The following is a 20,049-nucleotide window of genomic DNA, read 5'->3' as shown; positions in this document are numbered from 1 at the left end:
ATTGAACAAAAAACCTGAATTGAATAAATTTAAAATTTAGAAAACTCAATTGAAAGAAAATAAAAAATAAAATTAGAGGATTAAAATGAATTTCATTGTAACTTAGAATGTACCATTTGTATTTTTAAACTAAAATAAATATGGTAACATACCAATAAAAAATATGATAAATATTTTTGCATACAAAATATAGGATAAAATAAGATTAATATTGTTTCAAGTGATAATTTTACTAAACACTACTTTAAAAAATACTAGCCTCTGAGCACACCCATGAGCGCTTGCTCAAAGGCTCTTCTATTTTTTTGGTAAAGATTACTTTACATCATCAAGAAGTAAAAAAAATATATATACATATATTCATATATATATATATGAATACGTGGGGTGAGTTTTGTGAATTTGAGGAGTTTTAAAACTAACAAAATAGTGATTATATTTTGTAGGGAGTCAGTGAGTAGAATTAGGAATTTAAATCAATGTAAAATTAGGAGTTTATTAAATACAGGAATGCATTTCAATGTAGAAGTAGGAATTTATTATTTTTGTCAATTTATTATTTTAACCTCATTTTTAAGTTTTAGGTAGAGGTATTTTTAACAGTAAAAAAATAATAACTAACTTTCTTTGTCCAATTTACTATTTTAACCTCATTTTTAAGTTGTTGGTTAATTAATTTAGGGATATTTTTGACAAAAAAAAAATAATAACTAACTTTTTTAATCCTCTTCATATATACGTATATAAAAATAGTAATTTAGCAAAGTTGAAAGTTTCCAACTTTGCCTACACAAAAAAATCATACCCTTTCCTAGAAGTGTATTTTTTTTTTTTTAAGGCGATTATTTAAATAATTACAAAAATATTTTGGGCATTGCAAAAATGTGATTAATCATTTTCAGATTACCAATAACATTTTTAAATTCATAAAAAAAATAACATTTAAAAAAATACAAATGAATTTAAAAAATTTATTAAAAAAAAAAAAAAACCCCTAAACGGGGGTAGTTGGTAAAAGGTGACGTGTGAAAATGAAAACGGTCGCCCCTTTCATTTGAGAAGATCAAACCTCAAAAAGTATTTATTGAACTGGCAATGCGTTCGGTGTGTGTCAAATCCAATCTCCTCCACAAAGTCTCACCTTCTCTTCTATTCTCTTCTCTTCTCTTTCAGGTAACATTTCTCTATTCCTTACCATTTCCAATACCCACTTTTTCAATTCTTCTCATTTTTCATTTTTTTTATTCCATAAATTTTTTTTTTTTTGAGAATTAATTTCCAATACTTTATATAGTATTCTTCTGCCACTATATGATGCTTTGGCTGAAATTCTGCATATAAGAAGGAAAAAAAAAATCAGTCTTCATCTTCTATGCTTAAAATATGAATTATTTTTTTGGGGGGTGTGTCATGGGAAGTGAAATTCTTGGAATAGTTGTGTGTAGCAAACTCATGTCCATTTGTCATGTTTATTTTCTAATTTCTTTCTTTCTGATATGTGTAATAATCGAAAGAAAGAAAATCTCCTAATTGATGTTGTGGGGTAGCTTTTAATTGTCTTTGTTGGTGCTAATTCTTAAAATGAGATCATTTTGATGACCTTTTTCTTTTCCTTTTACTGTGTTGCGAAATCTGATTAAAATGGCTAGATTAGATAAGGGTTGTTGGAAGATTTCATTCTTAATTTTCACAAAGAAAGGGTATTTTAAATTTTAAATTAAAAATAAATAAATAAATATAGGGCTAGATTAATGAGTAAGACAAAAGGGTACCTCTCTGATAATGAAAGATTTTTTTTTTTTTATAATTCAATAATTGGGCAAGGAAGGATTTGAACCTTAAACGTCTTTGTTGAAAATACTAAGAGGTGTCAATTGAGCTATAAGGCTCTTTTTATAAAATTTTAAAAATAAATAAATAAATAAAAATGATTCCTTTTGTTTTCTCTGCTCCTTTGTAAAATTAGTAATTGAATATGAGGCATTATGGAGGAGAGTCCTTGGGTGGTCATTTGAATAGCATGCGGTTTCCTTCTTCTTTGTCATGACTAGACTTTAAGTCCTGTTCTTCAGGTAGCTCTCAGGTTGCTTAAAAGTTAGTGAATTTAGGGCAGAAGTACTACTGGAGGTAGTAATAATTTACATAGATGTAAACATCAAGCAGAGTCTCACAGAAAAGAAGGCCCTTGCTTGGACTGAAGGGCAGGATTTATTGACATATTTCAACTGCTTAAAATTAGGATTTGTGTTGAATAAAAATTTTGTGCTTTGAATAATACAGCTTTTCAAGTAGTCATGGGTTATGCACCTGGCTTCATTTTGATCCAGGGGTTCCGATTCAAGAGTACATGTGTTTGTAATTTGTTCAGTTAATAATTCTTTGGTAGAAAATGTTATCTTGAGTTATAACATGTGAAGAAGAAAAACTACTGTACTTCACTGCATTCAAAACTGAATCAATATATTTCAGAAAGCTTGCAGATACAAGGGCATCATGTCTGCGTCCGAGTCAGTAGGAAACAACACTCAGAAAAAGCTTATAAAAATAGATATCAGTTCAGACACTGTGTGTCCATGGTGCTTTGTGGGCAAAAAAAATCTTGACAAAGCTATAGCTGCATCTAAGGATCACTATGACTTTGAGGTTTGCTCTCTCTCTCTCTCTCTCTCTCTCTCTCTCTCTCTGTGTTTGTGCGTGCACATGCACGCATGTTTGTGTTCCCACTCTTATCTTTTATCAACTACATTTGCAGATTAGATGGCATCCATTTCAACTTAATCCTTCTGCCCCAAAAGAAGGCATCAATAAGAAAGAATATTACAGGAATAAGTTTGGATCTCAAACTGAGAGGATAGAAGCTCGGATGTCAGAGGTTTTCCAAAAATTCTCTGAATCACTTATAAACATATCATTGATTTGTTTGCATTAAGTTTGATTTGGCTGGTCATTGTACGCAATAAATAATTATGACTGCTTTGCAAATTTTCAGGTTTTTAGGGGCCATGGATTGGAATATAACCTTTCAGGACTCACGTAAGCATAAAAACAGTTTTAAATATATGGATAACTTTATATAGGTGAGGAAGCTATGAAGCGACCTTAATCTATTGGAGATTCCACTAACATTGTCTTAAATGCACACAGCGGAAATACTCTAGACAGCCACAGGCTTATGCATTTCGCTGGGCAACAGGGTCTTGATAAGCAACATAATCTTATGGAGGTGCTCTCTCTTGGCTACTTCACTCAGGCAAAATTTATTGGTGACCAGTAAGTTTGGCTATGGAACGTTTGATCTTTATATTTTCTAAATGTTTAGGCTGTTTGAATAAATTTTATTTTCCTGTAAACAATGCTTAATATTAATTTTCTTATAGATTGATGTTTTGTTTAACATGAATACCATGTAGAATGCACCCCTCCACCTCCAAAAAATAAAAATAAATTCTTTCAAAGATCATGAGTTATCAGAGACTAAACAACTGGACAGATCCTCATTCTGACTTTAGCTCCACATGTTCAACTCACTCATCAAAATAAAATTGTAGAAAATTTATTGCTTTCTAGAACCAAAATTTCAGCAATTATTGACCATTCTACTTTAGTTTGACATGGCACTGGCAATCAACTAAAACTGCTGGTCCCCAGTTGGTTCTCTCCTGGAAATAAAGTCCATTATGAGAACAATGATAGTCTAGAGGCCGGTATTTGAAAGTTAAAAAACAACTTGGGAAACACCATTAGTCTTGCTATTATTTAACTTGAGTTGTTTGGCGTGAAATGTTCCTCGCCAGGGTAACCCAATAAGGATATAAGATCCTCCTGTGCAGCAGGCTTATTTTGTTTATTATCAGGGTAGAGTTGATTATCTTTGCACATCTTACCTCAGATTTTAACAAACACTAATATTCGCAGGGAATTTCTTCTGGAATCTGCTAAAGAGGTTGGGATAGAGGGGGCAGAAGAGTTTCTTCGAGACCCCAACAATGGGTTAAAGGAGGTCTTTTTCTTTGCTAATTCTTATGCTGCAATTGGTTGCCAAAGATGATATAATAGGAGAAAATAAAATCTGACTTATTATAGCATTTTGGGGTTGAACTTTTAAGTTTTAGATATTTTTTCTTCGGTAATGTGGGCAATCAACTGGAGTGTCATGTAAATTTTTTCTTCTGTGCTCCTTTTGGTTACTGAGAAAGTAAAAACTTATAATTCTGCAAATGCATACCTGTCTCAATGTTTGTGAAAATCATTTTATTTTTGAATTGTATTCTCCATAATAGACCACGCCACAAGTTCTCTTTTGATGTTTTTGATAGAACTAACCTTACTCCTTTTGTCTGCTAAGGTTAATGAGGAGCTTGAGAAGTACTCAGCAAGTATTACAGGCGTCCCATATTTTGTGGTGGGTGATAAAAATTCCCAATTTGTGAACTTTATTTTTCGGTATAATTTCCCAAGCAGGTCCATTCATACTATTGGTTTTTCTTGACAGATTAATGGAAGCCAGAAATTGAGTGGTGCCCAACCCCCAGAGGTCTTTCTAAGAGCTTTCCAAGTAGTCTAATTGAGAACCTTACCGATTAAAGCCTCTATTTCAGTTGTTAATAAGAAGGCAGCATATCTTTGCCTGCTTTAATATTATGATATGTGTGGTTGAGATACTTATTGGTCCCTGTATTATGCCTTGTGTTTACAGTTACAGTGACATGTATATCTTATAGTAAAATGGTGTGAATAAGATTGGCTTCATTTAATAATGCTTTGCAAGAACATTTTCAATTATTTAAATGGGTCTGGTTAATGTGTGCCCTTAGGGCACACGTTAACAAATCTATTTTTAGAAAATCCTATTTGGGTCTGGTTATGGCACACATTAACAAATCTATTTTTAGAAAAGTTTTATTGAGAATTAAAAAAGTTGTCAAAACTTGTTCAATTTTCAATAAATTTTTTCCAAAATTGGTTTACTATTATGTGCCCTAAGGGCACACATTAGTAAAATCCTATTTAAATTATGATGAGAAGTCTCCAAGTTGACAATTTTTACATTGCTGACTGTGAAATGAAAAAGGTTGTAGACTTCAAAAGAGTTTTTTTTTTTTTTTAAAAAAAAATTGAGATTTGAAGAGCTGTCAGGCTCAAAAATTAATCTGGGAATATAAAGATAAGAATCACACCTCTTCAAATCTGGATGGAATCACACCTCCAAGTTGACAAATTTTTTTTCCTTGAGAAATAGTGTTTTTACTACTAAAGAGCATTCGCATATTCTTATATTTATATTCAATTTTTCTAAATAAACCACCAAAAACGCTACTTTCTCTAAAGTACCACTTAAAGAATATACCCCACATCTCATTCTATATTTTGTAATGCATTTATTATTATTTTTTTTTTTTCTCTCACAAATAGGATCAACACAACCCAAATCACTCAACCACAGCTACCTATCACAAAACCTGATCAAAACATCTCAAATTACCCAACCATCTTGCCTCTGGCAACCCAACGCCACCACAACCTGTCAATGCAAAACCCAGCGCCACTGCATGTCTGCAACCCAACAACCATGGCCAACAACCTGCAACCCACACCCAACATTTTGCCTTCTAAATATCTCAAAGATAAAACAATATTTATATTAAAAAGTAAATGTAAATGTAAAAAAAATAAATAAAAAAAAGGCCGAATAGAACTAATACAAGGTATAGGACCTTGATTTCTACCCTTTTTTCCCGCAATTCCCCTATTATTTGAGTTTTTAGAATTTAAATGATTGTTTGATTTGGCAATTGAACTTGAGATCTTTTTTTTGAAATCCCTCTTCCTTCCTCTGTCTATTCTTAGTCGTCTTTCGAGGAGTGATTGGTCTACAAGACCAACCCAATTAAAAACACAAACTGCAACTAAGCAACCCTCAATGCTGCAACTAGTTTACTTCAGCACATTCGTGATAACCACCATGAGAACCACCACACATTTGGTTTACTTCAACGTGTTCGTGAGGATCACCATGCCAACACCACCTTGAAGATGGGGAACTCAGCCTCAATGCCAAGAGTGAGAAAGAGGCTAAAGAGTCTTTTTTAGGTTTCTTAGGAGAGAAAGTTTGAATAAAAAAGAAAAAGTAATAAATACAAATGCTACGGTGCTTCAAATTTAAAGGAGAATTATATCATTTTGCAAAGTTTGACAATAATAAAGAACCAAATATATAGCGTTTTTTGTAATCTTGTGAACAATATCATCTTATTTGGCTTTTAATGGATTTTAGAGGATCGAATGAGAATGCTCTAAAAGTTAATGCATTTGGTTTGATGTAAAAGCAAGGAGACAGAAAATAGCAGATTAATATATTTTGTTCTTGTTTGGTAGGGTAGAATGAATGAAAAAAATTACGGTTATTTCCTATCCATGTCTATTTTTAATCTTCTTAAAGTCAAGGCAAACTTTACAAGTAAATTACATAATCTCTGTGAATGCTTGGTTTTCTCCAGAGAAATGGATCCATAATTTTTGTGAAAAATATTAAAACAAAATTTAGTTACAAAATTAATTGTAGCCTAATGCTACCATCTTAATAAAATAAACATTACAATATATTTTGAAAATCTAACCGTTAAATTGCAAGTTCTTTACACTATTAATACATGTGTCAAATTTTGGGTCAATTGAATATTATTCACTATATGATCTATAAACTCATATTTTATGCATAATTTTAAACTACAAAAACTTGCAATTTAAACAATTTATTGATAACATATCTATTGATCTTTAATTTTTTTTTAACTTTGCATGCATGGAAAATATAAGAAGAAAATATAATCCAATGATAGATTTGTCAAAATTCACCTTCAATAAAAAAAAATATTGAATAAGGTAGCTAAACTTTGTCCAAAATATTATTCATCTTCAACAATTTAATTATAAACTTAATAACCTAACATTAATTATAGTAACTAATAAAGAGTTTAACTAGACTCGTTAAAGTAAGAAAGTCATTATTTAAAAATAATAAATAATAGCCCTATAGTAATCAATTTCAATTTCATTGGAATAAATTAATATTTTAAAATAAACTAAGTAAATTATAAGAGGAAAAACCTTAATTATTTTAATATTTGATGTAAACAAGAAAAATAATACATGCCATATGATTGAACCCCATAAAATTTATTTAGTGGGCTCAATTATAAAAGATTTAAAAACTGTCTAATATTTTATTTATACCCTATATTCTTTTTATATATGTGGCCTGCTATCAGTGCTATGACCTCAAGTCCCCTCTCTCTCTCTCTCTCTCTCTCACACACACACACACACACAAACACAAACACCCTGATCACTGATGCACAAACAAATGTGACTGCCTCTTGTGCATCTTTCTTTAATAATCAAAGTGAAAGCCCTGTTCAAGCTTGACTCGTCATCTACCAGATGTATAGCCAACAATGCAAATAATAACACCAAAATATAAAAAGAAAAACCCAAAGCTATACAGTTACACCTAGAGGGACTTCAAATGCTTCTCCTCAGTCCATTCATGACACTCTGTATAATGCCATACAGAAGAAACCATAGCCGTATTTCAAATAAAATTGCAAGCTTGTTTCAATTAGAAACAGTGAAGGAATTAAGGACATTTGGAACACGTACTCACAACAATCGATATGAGGAACAATTTTTAATATTTACTATATATAACAAACACTTTAACCTCTGATATTCACAATGACTACATTTTGGTTTTCTTTCTCCTCTCCATGTTGCTGGCTTCCTCTACAACGAAAACCTTTCAATCAAGATTATGTTGTTTCATCGAATACCATCACCTATAGAAGCCAACCAAGAAAATACTGAGTCAGAATAAGTAAAGATTAAGGAAACAACATAATTTGTTAACTAAAATTTAGAAATATAACTTTTAGAAATTCATGTTTTTTTTTTTTTTTTTTGGGTCCAATAATAAGCCATCCAATTTCTACAACTTACAAAGCATCATCAGGAATGAGTGATGCACCTATAATGTCACCATTTCTGCAGAACTACCCAATCCAACTTGGGTTACTCATAAAATGATGATGAAACTTCACATATCAATAAAATGTAAGGTCACCTAAGCATGAAACCTTAATTGCTTTGCTTGAAAAACCAGTTGTTAAATACATAAAACACGTAGGACACCTACAATTAAGCTGCAAAAGCTCAGCAAACTGATTATCTCTTCACTGCACACGAAGAGCAATACCTCAAGATGCTAGCTGTTGTGATGCAGTGCATTAAAGCAATTGCATACACTCTTGTAACAGCTTGTGCTTTCTTTTTGTAACAATTACTTCCTTCTTGTAACAAATTGTAATTGGCAGGCCAAGAATTACTTAGTTAAAGATTAGCCAAGAATTATCAACAAGTAGTCATAAAGTAGTTTAGCCTGAGCCACACAACTTTGCATCTATAAAAGCAAATTCTAGGCATTCGTAAAGGGGTCTTTGAGTGAATTTTACAAACCATTCAGTTTAGAACTGAGTTTTCCTAGAGCGATCTTAAGGAGTTGTTCCCTTAGTTTCCCCTGCATGCAACTTAACATCCTTCCCATTCCTTAATTATTTTGTCTATTGCATCCTAACACATCGTGCACATACTCTGGTTCTCAGGTGTTCTGCAAGTTTTCTTATCCTCCACCCCTTTCCCAATAAATTTACAAAATGCTCCTCACATATTCTATTCCTTCCAAACAACCTACAAAATATCTGTTCATCTGATAAACCAATATTTATTCGAACTCTGTTTATATATATATTGGGTTCTGATAAGTAAGCTTTGGCCCAAAACAGAGGGGGATGGGAAGATTCAAAGTAGTGAACTCTGCTTCATGAGGTATAGTCCTCAGTTGATTGTGCTACCCTCGCAGTTAATAAGAAATATCAAATTTCAAGGACCCATCGTTTTCCCTTACAAAAGAAGAATGGATGGTGATATCATGGATTTAAACCATTGAATTCTTAAACCAATAACTGACAAAAAAAATGCACTTCTAGTATTGGTTGTAAATCAAATCTCTAAGTGGGTTTTCCAAATGGCAGACCTTGGTCCTCAAAAATATGCACACAGGGCACGAAGAATGTTTGTTCAGTACACAGGGCATGTAGAGTGTTTGTTCAGTACACAGGGCATGTAGAGTGTTTGTTCAGTATAAATGCATTTTGAGATCTCATAAGAACATGCGTTTTTTTTTTAAAGAGAAGATCTAACTTAGTAAGAGGGGAAAAAATGATTTCATGGATTAAAACTTTAAATAAATGGCCTTTTCTGAATAGTCAATTACCTTTTCAGGTATTTGAAAATATATTTCAAGGGACTTGTTTGGACTTTTCAATCAGATAACAACAATTTTTAATTGTGCCTTGAAGTGATGGAATGAGATCAGCGGCCAAAAATTTTATGCAAGCGGTAAAAACACTTGTCTATCCAAAAAACCCGCGTATATTAATAATATAGCCAATGGCATGGGTCTTGTAAACAAAAATTCTACATCCTATGCTAACAAAGAAAGAGAACTAATGTGACAAGATACCTACATATATGCTTCTAGAGCTAATTTTCCATCTGATGCAGATCAGGAGCAATGATCTTTCTTCCACTAGTAGAATAATACTATCATGATCAGAAAAGAAAAATGAATATGCACATACTAAAAAGAAACTAAGGAAATTTGAGGATGGTAGGGAAACAAACCTTCATCACAAGTTCCTTTAAAATTATAATGATGATGCCATACCTTGCTTTCAAACAAATAAATAAATATACATACATACATGTGGCCCCATGTAGACACATGCATAGATACATACATACATTACATACCTACAAACATATACGAATATGGTGTTGTGTGTGTATATACAATGAACAAATATGCATAAAAGAAAATTTTACCTATTAAAAAAAAAAAAAAAAAAAAAGTTACCTTGCCACAAACTGGACAACTTTCACTTCTCTCCATCCACTCATAAATGCAACCCAGGTGAAAATGATGAGAGCATTTGGTCATTATCTTGGGGTTCTCTGTAGTATATTCTGCACATCAAATGTAAGTTTCAAAGCTGTGAGAATTTACACAACAAAAGATGTACTCCATAAAAGTACATTTTCAAAGATAAGGTATCAATTGCAACACATATCACAAATCCACAAAATGTGGCTCCGAATTAACAGATTGGACTATATGCCCTCTGTCCTTACTAAGATAGCACTCTGATCAATGCACAATCAACAGGTCTATGCCTCCCACCTTTGAGCCCAATTTAGCAAAAGGCCAAGAAATATGGAGATATAAGTGAACTGTGTGAAACATTCACCATTGATTCACCACATTTTAGCTTTCAGCTTCCACAGAAATTACCCTTATAGATCAGGCTGTTGGGGAAAATCTGCTATTGCCCTTTCATAGGAGGTTTGGAAGGACATGAATACTAAAAAATTTTAAGGGTTAAAAATTTTCTAAATTAGAAATAGAAGAAAATTTTTAAGATCTGTACTGTGATTTTCAAAAGTTTAATAGCTTCCAATAAGGTTATCTTTTTTGGGGTTTTTTTTTCGGCCTGTAATATTAACAATGCTCTCTGGCATTCTTGAGCACGAAGATCCAGTTTTTCAGCATCCTTCATCCTTTCTTAAGATAAAACAGTTACATGCATCACAAACTCTTAAATTTGGAAAACTAAACATTTTTCTAATACACGATAACTGAATAATGAAATGCTCAAATATATAAATAAACTTAAAACAAGACTTGTTAAACGCTTGGTGGATCACACTCAAAGTGGACTAATTCATGAATGGAATCAAATGGACCCTTTTAACTAAGCGGTAGAGTTGTTCTTTTTAAATGTAGTTCTTCAGAGAGGTGTCAAAAGAAAATAAACAAAAATACTTATTAGATTCCCAATCTAGTCCTAGCACTTGTCAAGTCATGTCTGTGTTAATTACCTTCCAACATATTAGAAAGTAACAGAAAAGTTGCTACAATTATATGTTCTCCAAAATGCAAAAGTGAATATTAAAAGAAGAATTAAAAAATTTTACCTTCAAGACATGTAGGACAGACATCCTCATCTTCTGATGATGTATAAAAGTTTCCAACTCCAGTTATAGTAGTTTTTGCCGATGAGATCTTAAGTGAGGACTTAGAACGGTATTCTTTTGATCCATCTTCACAAGCAGATTCATTCCATTTGTCTCCTGAATTTAAAGATTCCGGATCTGTATCAACATCACTTCTTAGAGGCTCTGTCTCCTCATGTGAATGACTTGATCCCTTCTCACGTCTAGAGACAAGTCCATCCCGCTGCAAGCGGAAATATCTGGGGTCAGCATCATAAGGCAAGGGCCTTGGAGGAGAACGATACATGCCAGATAGAGAGTTGTCCAGTGATGCTGTAGAAGTCATAGATGCTGCCCCCTGAATAGACGAAGGGATGGAATTCACTTCCCCTCTTCTAAATAGTGATGTATACTACAAAATATGAAAAGAACCCAAAAGTCAAAAGAAAAATATATGTTTTCATACTAAAGGTAATGGTCTCATCATTAACATTAATATCTTCATAAATAATTTTAGACTAATATGTGCTTCATAATGAACTTGTATCAACATAAGCTTGTCCTACAAATTCAGAATAACAAATGCTGCTGAACATTCCTAAACTGAGAAATATAAAATAATATTTTAACATGTTTCCATTTCTTTCAACAACCTTTGTATACAGTTCTTCAAAGAAATAAGCAAGTAATACATCAGCTTTCAATACAAAACCACAGCAGAGGGCAGGGCTTAAAACAATAAATAGTATACCTACGACTAATGCAGTAAAAGCAACACTTTCCCCATGTAGTGTCAAAATTGGATATAATCTTCTGTATATTACAATGCAGAAATGTTTGTAAAAAGAAAACAATTGAAGATGCACGTGCTTGCACATAAAATTCTTAGGCTTGATAATAAGAGAACAAACTTAAAGACTCCAACGGTAAAATATAGCAATAGAAGGGAAATGCTGGATTAAGTAACAGTATCATAACTGCAGGTATTGAATGTAAAATTTGTAATTCAAACAGATATCGCCCACAAAGAAGACAGATCCCCCTCCCCTCTCCCAAAAAACGAAAAAAAGAGTAATAGGAGTTAGATACATACCACATTAAGAAGGTTCTGAACAAAGCAACTGAGACATGTACAGTTCCTATATACAGCACTAGTTGGATTCACATACTCTTCTAAGTCATCATTATTCAAACAACAACAGACAGCACCCATTTTGCCAGCAGTAATCTTTTTCTTCCACTTAAAACCCTCCAAAGAAACTCTCCAATCTCATCGACAGAAATCAATTGTGGTATGCATATGTCTCAAGAAGAAACAGCTCCTGTCGCAATAAATCTACTTTGATAAATAAGAAACAACAAATAAGAGAGGACGCTCAGCTCGCAGAAGTCCCACAGCCTCCGCAAACCCTCTCTCTTCTGTTTACAGATCACAAATTTCTTGATACTACTAACTTATGGCTATATTTCTTCACCTGTAGCAAACGAAAATAACTAAGTTAAACAATTATGTGAATAACAGAAATCAAAAGGAGGTGAAAAAGGTGTCCTCAAAGCAAATTGATGAATCAAAATAAGCAATGTCCATTTACAGAACCCAGAAGCTACTCTCTAATAACGTAATCAGAGCTCACAATTCTTAGAATAATCCAGTTATCCCCATCTTAATCTTTTAAATAATAATAATAATAATCTTTGGGTGCTCAATCACTGCTGCAATGCTACAAGCCAATTATCCATACAAAGTTTAAAAAATCAAAAGGGGAAAAACTGTCAAAATTGGTAAGCAATTACCAGAAAATTCAACAAAAAGTAAAATTTTAATTTTCCTGTCAAAATTTTTACAGTTCCTCAAATTTAGGAAAAGGGTTCTTTCTTTTAGCAGCAAGGAATGGTCATAGTATCACATCAAACAACAGCAAAAATCCACCCACAAACAAAGATGAAAATCATAATTATGGAACATATAATTGAGCCAAACACATCCATTCCATAAAAAGACACAGAATTGAAAAGAAAAACAAATAAATTTCAAATAGCATTGAAAACCCAGGAAAGATTCTATCAATTTCGGACGATCAACCAAGAGAAAACACATAGAATCAACAAAATAAGAGAGACCCATTTGAGATAATCGATGAGAGAGAGACCGAGAAGTACCTTTAGGAAGAGCTGAGGACTTGAGAGGGAGGAAGAAAGAGAGATTCTAGTCGTGTTATTATAATTTTTTTTTTTCGCGTTTTATTTATTTATTATTATTAATGGGTTTTGTGGGAAAGACAAGGACAAGGAGTCAAAGACAGAGAAACCTGAAACTCCGAAATTTGGGTGGTCGGATCAGATTAGATTGTTTCTGAACTTACCATATGCTTTGGAAATCAAATACTATAAATGGGTTTGTGCGTGTGCCTGGATTTTTTTTTTTTTTCTTTCTTTTGAGGAAAAAAGAAAAGCCTATGAAAGCGCGCAATTAAAGCCAACCCTCTCTCTCTCACTTTTGTCTCTCTGTGCAGGTGGGTGGAGGAATCTAATCCAACTTTATTCATTAATGATTAGAATTAACTTTTTTTTTTTTTTTTTAACATGAAAGTATTGTATATTGTTGGGGTATAGATAATTTTTTTTTTGAGAGAGGGGTATAGATAAATTTGAACATTATTATTGTACCATTTTTTTAGTGGCTCAATTAATTAAGGATTCATTACTTTGTCTACTTGTTAAAAAAATATTAGTGTTAAATATGAAGTAGAGCATGCTTAAAAAAGACAATACTAGGTGTATAGGTTCTAATAAAGAAGTATTCATAGGATACTTAGACCTATCAAAGGGAAAAAGAAAAGTAGTATACATAGGTATTTTTAGCTTCGACTATCTATAGGTCTTGTTTCATGTTATGACATGTTAAAATGAGAAAGAATCATTAAAATATCTTACAAAACAAATGGTATATGAATATTGTGCATATATATATTTTTTTTTTTTTTTCTTTCTTTTGAGGAAAAAAGAAAAGCCTATGAAAGCGCGCAATTAAAGCCAACCCTCTCTCTCTCACTTTTGTCTCTCTGTGCAGGTGGGTGGAGGAATCTAATCCAACTTTATTCATTAATGATTAGAATTAACTTTTTTTTTTTTTTTTTAACATGAAAGTATTGTATATTGTTGGGGTATAGATAATTTTTTTTTTGAGAGAGGGGTATAGATAAATTTGAACATTATTATTGTACCATTTTTTTAGTGGCTCAATTAATTAAGGATTCATTACTTTGTCTACTTGTTAAAAAAATATTAGTGTTAAATATGAAGTAGAGCATGCTTAAAAAAGACAATACTAGGTGTATAGGTTCTAATAAAGAAGTATTCATAGGATACTTAGACCTATCAAAGGGAAAAAGAAAAGTAGTATACATAGGTATTTTTAGCTTCGACTATCTATAGGTCTTGTTTCATGTTATGACATGTTAAAATGAGAAAGAATCATTAAAATATCTTACAAAACAAATGGTATATGAATATTGTGCATATATATATGTGTGTGTGGTTTTTTTTTTTTTTTTTTTATATACAGGAATATATATAGTTTTTGTTTAGCTATTAACATGCGCCTATAACTTTAATATGGTTTTCTTTTTTATCGCTTTGGGCTAAAAGGAAAAAAAATGGTGTGACATAGTTTCATTTACAATGAGTTTGAATTGATATTCTATGGAAGTTAAATTATTTGAGTTCATTTTGACATGTTAGTGACATTTAAAAAAAAAAAAATTAGTGACATGATTTCATTGACTATGAGTTTCAATTGATAATCCATTAAAAAAAAATGGTAGCATATCCTTAATGCTACATCCCAACAAAAACCAAAGAGTGATGGCAAAGTTACAATTTATTGACAAATATTTTAAGATGGACATTGTAAGGTGTCTAATACCTTATTCACACATAATAAAACTTTCAGTTTAATATTTTTGGTTGAAGGCATGTGTCTCCCTTTTTAGCTTAATAATCCTTATGATTCCCTTAATTAATTCAGAAATAAAATAAATTAAACATAGGTGACTAATCATACTTAAAAAATTCATAATTAGACCTATCAAAGGAAAAAAAAAAGTATTCATAGTTATAGGTTCTAGTAAAAAATTATTCGTAGGATACTTAAATATGAAGTAGAGCATACTTAAAAAAGACAATACTTGGTATATAGGTTCTAATAAAGAAGTGTTCATAGGATACTTAGACCTATCAAAGAAAAAAAAAAGTATCCATAGGTATTTTTAGCTTCGAGTATCTATAGGTTTTGTTTCATGTTATGACATGTTCAAATGAGAAAGAATCATTAAAATATCTTACAAAACAAATGGTATATGAATATTGTGCATATATATATATATATATACGTATGTGTGTGGGGTTATATATATATATATATTTAATATAGGAATATATATAGTTTTTGTTTAGCGATTAACATGCATCTATGACTTTAATATGGTTTTCTTTTTTATCGCTTTGGACATGGTGTGACATGGTTTCATTTACGATGAGTTTGAATTGATATTCTATGAAAGCTAATTATTTGAGTTCATTTTGACATGTTAGTGACATGATTTCATTGACGATCAGTTTCAATTGATACTCCATTAAAAAAAAAATGGTAGTGTACCCTTAATGCTACATGCCAACAAAAACTAAAAAGTGATGGCAAAGTTCCAATTTATTGACAAATATTTTAGGATAGACATTGTAGGGTATCTAACACCTTATTCACGTGTAATAAAACTTTTAGGTTAATATTTTTGGTTGAAGGTGTTAAATTACCGATTATCTCAAAAGATTAAACTATTAAGAAACTGTAAGTTTAATCAATTAACCATAATTTTAATACCCTCCCTCACTTGTAGGCCTAAACTTCTCCTAATAAGTGGGGGCCCAACAAGTGAGAATTTAACATTTTAAATAAGAGGTAGAGAGAAGACAGGTAGGGGTGGCAAAATTGGACACGACCCGTGAACCCGACACGAGACGATACGAAATTAGTAGATTATGGGTTGAGACTTAATGAATTCGTGTCATATCCAGGTTGACACGACTAACCCGTTTAATAAATGGGTTGGGTTAGTGTCCATCACATGAAATCCATTTGACCTATTTGACCCGTTTAATTAAATGACATTTTACCAATATACCCTTCAAACCCTAGGTATATAAACTTCTTAATTGTTGTGATTTATTTTCTTTGACATATTATGATTGATTATATATGATATTGAAATATGCTTTAATTTTAAGTTATTATTTGTAATGCAGTTATTTATTAGTTCTAATTTTTATATAAAAATATTTATTTGTTTGGGTTTTCATAATTCATATCAATTTGTTTAATACTAAAATTATTATTATTATTTTCGTTTTGATAAAATCTGATAAACGGGTCCACACGACTGACCCGTTTAATAAATGTGTTGTCTTAGGGTTGAGGAATCTTGACCCGTTTAATAAACATGTCAAGTTAGGGTTGACCCATATAGTCTAATACTCATGATTCGACACGACACCAACCCGACACGCGAACACGAATTGCCACCCCTAAAGATAGGGATCGAATTCAAGATTTTCTGCTCTGATACCATGTTAAATTACCGATTATCCCAAAAGTTTAAGCTATTAAGAAATTGTGAGTTTAATCACTTAACCATAATTCTAATAAAAGACACTTTTCTCCCTTTTTAGCTTAAGAATCCTTATGATTCCCTTAGTTAATTCAGAAATAAAATAAATTAAACATAGGTGACCAATCATACTTAAAAAACTCATAATTGGCATCGACTCCTAAAAATAGAAAAATAAACAAAATGACTCATTAATGCACACACATCATTCAAATGTCTACATAAGTCACCCATTTTATACACACATCGCCAAGAACTCTTAAAAGAGTGGTAAGCGCCAAGATTTGGCGTCAACATGAACCATGCGGGGGAGTTTGCTACATGAGCTTGGAGAAGGTGAGATCATATATGTATGGTCTTAGAGAGGAAGATTGGCATATGAGAATGGAGGAGATGAGGTTACACATATGGACCTCAATGGGAAGATGTCATTGTCTCAAAATCCATAGGGAAAATTATCATCTCAAGTTACGTCCTTATTTTTTATTCTATCTCAACTGGGGAATTTGAAACTTCGACGTCATTCATTTTTGCATGCAAGGCCTAACTTGAAGAATTTTTGCATTGAAAACTATTCTTGACTTTATTCATATTGAAACTTTAACTTGAATCATTTTAGGTCGAAAAGTAACTCCTCACTAATTTTCACTTTAAAACTTTGATGTCATTCATTTTCGCAATTAAGGCTCATCCTGATGAATCTTCACACTAAGAGTTATTCACGACTTTATTTTCACACCAAAACTTTCACTTGAGTCATTTTGGCTTGAAAAGTGACTCCTCACTTGCTTTTGCACCAAAACTTCAACTTCTTTTATTTTCCACAATTGAAGCTAACTTGAGTTATTTTGACCTAAAAAGTACCTCCTCACTCGTTTTTTCATTGAAACTTCAACATCATTAATTTTAATTTTTGTTATAGAGTCCCAACTTAAAGATTTCACACCAAGAACTATTTTTGATTTTATTTTCACATCGAAACTTTCACTTGAGTCATGTTGGGTTGAAAGGTAACTACTCGCTCGTTTTTGTAACAAAACTTCGACGTCATTCATTTTCTCACCAAGGCCCAACCCAAAGAGTCTACACACCATGAGCTATTCTTGACTTATTATCGCACTAAAAGTTTCATCAAAGTTGTTTGGCTCGAAAGGTAACTTCTTGCTTGTTTTCGCATCGAAACTTTGACATCATTCATTTTCACATGCAAGGCTTGGCCCAAAGAATCTTTGCACCAATTCATTATTATCTTTATTTTCACACCAAAAACTTTTAGTCCTCTTGGGCTAAAACTCCTCGATAGTTTTCAGTTTTCACTTTGAAACTTTGGTGGCATTCGTTTTTGCACTCGAGGCCCCGCTTGAAGAATCTGCACAACAAGAACTATTCTCAACCTTATTTTCATAACGAAACTTTCACCCAAGTAGTTTTTGACTAAAAATTAACTCCTCCTTCATTTACGCAATAAAACTTCAATGACCTTACTTTGATTATGATCTCTCTTGCTACTTGAGAGAGAACATTTTCCTTCCATCCCTATAATCTATTCCAAACTCGCTCCTTTAATTTTGTGAAGACTTGCCTTTTGGCTCTTCCAATCGATGATAACATTACTAAGTATTTCTAGTATTGCTTATTGTAAACATTCCTAGCATTGTCCTTATTTTTTCTTGTATGTGCTCGAATATTTTGGCTTCAAAAGAGTGTGGTATTCTCTTTGTTTATTAAGTTTTGATCCTTGTATGTTCATTACGATCCTAAGTAGTTGTCTTTCCTCCTCTAATACAAACCCATCGGTATAACTCACTCTTTAAAATCGGCTTACAAAGGGAAGGTGTCCAAGAACTTATATACATATATGATTAAACTTACACTTAATTCATGTGAGACATTAGGATTATAATATCCTCATCTTCCATCAAAAGTGCATGTGTAGGAAAATAAGGCTAAATGAACAAGTTTGATTCAACAATACAAACCCTAAAAAATTAGCAATGATAAAAATAAATAAATGGAGTTAGAAAGATCTCACAAACTATAGAATCACGCAAAATGCGTTGTCTTTAAAGGTTGATTCATGCCACCTGGAGCAGAACTCAGTATGAATGGCTCTCTTGACCGAACAACCCCCCAAGATTAGAGTATAATGATTTCTTCAAGTTGATCACACACTTAAGTAAGAAGAACTAAGAACAACCTTAATTTACCTTTCCTTAAAACTAAAAATTGATGCTGAAATTTTGAGTGGAGATGAGCAAAAAAAAAAAAAAAAAAACAGAGCAAAACAGAGGGAAGAGGCAGTGGTGTAGTTGAAAAACTGAAGAGAATAAAGAGGGGAAATGAGGGTTTTATAAACCAATTAGTGTGAAGGCTAATGGGTTGCATGCAACGGTCATTGTGCAAGCCAATGGGCAGCACATTAAATGCCCCAACGGACTGCTTGTTTAATGCCCAACGGGTAGAACCAAAAGGGCTAAAAGGAAAAGAAATAGAAAAGGAATGAGGAACAAGAGAGATAGAGACAAACCTAAATCCAACCCTAGCCCAACTCTAACCCTTAGCCCATTATCTTTCAAGCTAACACTTAAGTGGTGCTATGGTCTATAAACATATATGAAAACTTATCTCTAACCAATTTGGGACAGAAGCATGGTTTATGTGTTTGAAATACACATACTCCAACAATCCCCCACATGTTACAAACACTAAATTAGGAAAGGCAATAAACTCAAGAAAGATTGCATCAATATGGTACCCTAAGGTTTTAACCATACTTAAGGTAAATAAGTAGGAACTAGTAGACAATGATAGAGTTAGACTCTTTTAACCAAGCTATTAGATAATCAAACCTACCACCCACATACATTTCTTTACTAAGGTTGTTCCATAAGCGGGTTGGCGCCTTATACAGGCCATCCGCCATTGGGTTTAATGAAAGCTCTAGAGACTTACCAAAGTCTCATAGGAAGCGGCACAACTTCCACTCCTACATAAGTGACATCCATCAAGAGTGTGTGTAGTACACCCCATCCCAACAGGTAGGGACTATAGATCTATTTAGAGCTAGAGCTCAACCTCCAACAATCTGCAACTTAGCACTATCTCACATCATAGGGATGCACTCATCACTGATCTCCTCCGAGATAGCAGAATACATAATAACTGATAGTGCCTATATGGACCACAAATGACCTCTACCCATTTAACCCCTTGCGTGGAATCACCCATCATAGAGGTTGGGCATTGGCCATAGTGTCACAATTTGGGTATCAATCCTATC

The 20,049-nt window shown here is 32.5% G+C and overlaps 2 protein-coding genes across 3 annotated transcripts; one reads left to right on the top strand and one right to left on the bottom strand.

Moving 5' to 3' along the window:
* The first annotated feature begins 1,039 nt into the window (after positions 1-1,039).
* LOC112023844 (uncharacterized) lies at positions 1,040-4,757 on the top strand. Its single transcript, XM_024056468.2, has 8 exons — positions 1,040-1,173; positions 2,470-2,643; positions 2,753-2,872; positions 2,990-3,033; positions 3,145-3,270; positions 3,916-4,000; positions 4,346-4,402; positions 4,493-4,757. Exons 1-8 carry the CDS (start codon positions 1,096-1,098, stop codon positions 4,562-4,564), a joined length of 756 nt encoding a protein of 251 aa, XP_023912236.1. The 5' UTR covers positions 1,040-1,095; the 3' UTR covers positions 4,565-4,757.
* A 2,758-nt stretch (positions 4,758-7,515) lies between these two features.
* LOC112023846 (E3 ubiquitin-protein ligase At3g02290) lies at positions 7,516-13,579 on the bottom strand. Of its 2 annotated transcripts, XM_065764402.1 has the most exons (6): positions 13,267-13,579; positions 12,200-12,581; positions 11,089-11,518; positions 9,971-10,080; positions 9,582-9,657; positions 7,516-7,835 (listed from the first exon to the last, which is right to left on the bottom strand). In XM_065764402.1, the coding sequence occupies exons 2-5, from the start codon at positions 12,317-12,319 to the stop codon at positions 9,598-9,600; spliced, it is 720 nt and encodes a 239-aa protein (XP_065620474.1). In that variant the 5' UTR covers positions 12,320-12,581; positions 13,267-13,579; the 3' UTR covers positions 7,516-7,835; positions 9,582-9,597. The 2 variants fall into 2 exon arrangements, with proteins under 2 accessions (XP_065620474.1, XP_023912241.1); XM_024056473.2 differs by lacking the exon at positions 9,582-9,657 and having other exon boundaries at positions 13,267-13,567.
* Positions 13,580-20,049: the final 6,470 nt, after the last annotated feature.

Source organism: Quercus suber, unplaced genomic scaffold (assembly GCF_002906115.3).
Source record: "Quercus suber isolate HL8 unplaced genomic scaffold, Cork oak 2.0 scaffold_22, whole genome shotgun sequence".
Lineage (NCBI taxonomy): Eukaryota > Viridiplantae > Streptophyta > Magnoliopsida > Fagales > Fagaceae > Quercus > Quercus suber.
The sequence above is the reverse complement of the archived record's forward strand: the minus strand, read 5'-3'. Positions and strand labels throughout refer to the sequence as shown.